We start from the raw sequence: 1,520 nt of genomic DNA on the forward strand, positions 1-1,520 counted from the left end.
ATATAATTTTAGGGTAAATTACAACTTACCCACATGTGGTTTAACCAAAATTTAAATTGTCTACTTGTGCTTTAAAATTTGACACTTTACTTACTTAAGATCTGACCGAAATTTAAGTTGCTTATCTATAGTTTGAAATCCTATAATGCAAATGTTCCATTGGATTCTATTTTATCTTTTGATCTTGTATTTTTATTTTATTTTTTTTTTTTGGAAGAAAAGAGACATAAAAGTGAAGCAAAATAACATATTTAGCACTATTTTTAATAGAGTTGGTTACGAAACTCTAACTAGCTAACTTTAGGTGAGTAAAGTGTAAAATTCAACTATAAGTAGACAACTTAAATTTCAGTCAAATCACATGTAGGTAAGTGTAATTTGCCCATATTTTTTAATATGGGTGAAAGAGGAACAACAAAAATTGGAAATTTAAAGAGTCACAAAATGAGAGAGAAATGGATAAATGAGAGCTACGCTCAACCAATGATAAAAATCTTTAAAAAATCAATACAAAAGACTTAATTAGGAAACCTACATCTTTGCCATTAATACATACATAAAGTCCTTAACAAAAAACTACTACCATGATTACTACACTTCCAATAGTCAAAACACTTACAAAACAACTTTAAAACTCCAACTTTATGAGTTGAATACATACTTCGAAATTAGGTAGCTCATTATAATACCAATCAATTCAATTATCAATTGATACAAATTTATTACCGAGGACTAAGTAATCATCTCCATCTTCCATAGATTCCAAAAGTACCCCCAAGTTCCTTGCACCAAAGTGTTCAATTGTGTTTGATCAAGAGGAACTAGCCTTGAAGCTCCAAAGTCAGCCACTTTTGCATTGTAATCATCATCCAGCAGTATATTTGCGGTTTTCACATCTCTGTGTATAATTGATATTGAAGTTGATGAATGTAGGTATGCAAGTGCTCCTGCAACTTCTGTTGCAATTTTCAGGCATTTCTCCCATGAAAGTAAGGATGATAGACTTTTATCATGAACATGATTGGAAAGAGTCCCATTTGTGATGAATTCATAAACTAGTAAGGGAACTTCTGTTTCTAGACAACAACCAAATAGCTTAACCACATTCCTATGGTTAATTTGGGTAAGAACAATCATTTCATTTATGAATTGTTCAATTTGGCTTTGATCACCAATTTTGGACTTCTTAATGGCAACTACTGTGTTATCTGATAATATTCCTCTATACACAGTTCCATAGCCTCCTTGGCCAAGGACTCTACTCTTATCATAGTTGTTGGTGGCTTTTTTGAGCTCTTCTGCAGTAAAGATTTTGGTTGTCTCAATAGACTTTTGGTGATTAGAGAGTTGCTGTTTTAGCAATAAGCCACCATTTTGTTGGAAGAATTTTTCTTTGAGTTTGATGAACTTTCTTTTTTTCAATCCCCAATATATCCAAGAACATCCCAGAAGCAGTACTAAGAGGCTGATTATGCTGATACCTACACACATTCAAACATGCATTTTCACTAAGAACAATG

General features: G+C 32.1%; 1 protein-coding gene across 1 annotated transcript; it reads right to left on the minus strand.

Moving 5' to 3' along the window:
• Positions 1 to 732: 732 nt before the first annotated feature.
• On the minus strand, positions 733 to 1,520 carry LOC136062638 (wall-associated receptor kinase 1-like). Its single transcript, XM_065761940.1, has one exon. The coding sequence runs from the start codon at positions 1,489 to 1,491 to the stop codon at positions 733 to 735; it is 759 nt and encodes a 252-aa protein (XP_065618012.1). The 5' UTR covers positions 1,492 to 1,520.

Source organism: Quercus suber, unplaced genomic scaffold (genome assembly GCF_002906115.3).
Source record: "Quercus suber isolate HL8 unplaced genomic scaffold, Cork oak 2.0 scaffold_435, whole genome shotgun sequence".
Taxonomy (NCBI): Eukaryota; Viridiplantae; Streptophyta; class Magnoliopsida; order Fagales; family Fagaceae; genus Quercus; species Quercus suber.

Coding starts and splice junctions, on each gene's coding strand:
- LOC136062638 (XM_065761940.1), bottom strand. CDS start 1,491: ATGTGTGTAGGTATCAGCATAATCAGCCTCTTAGTACTGCTTCTGGGA.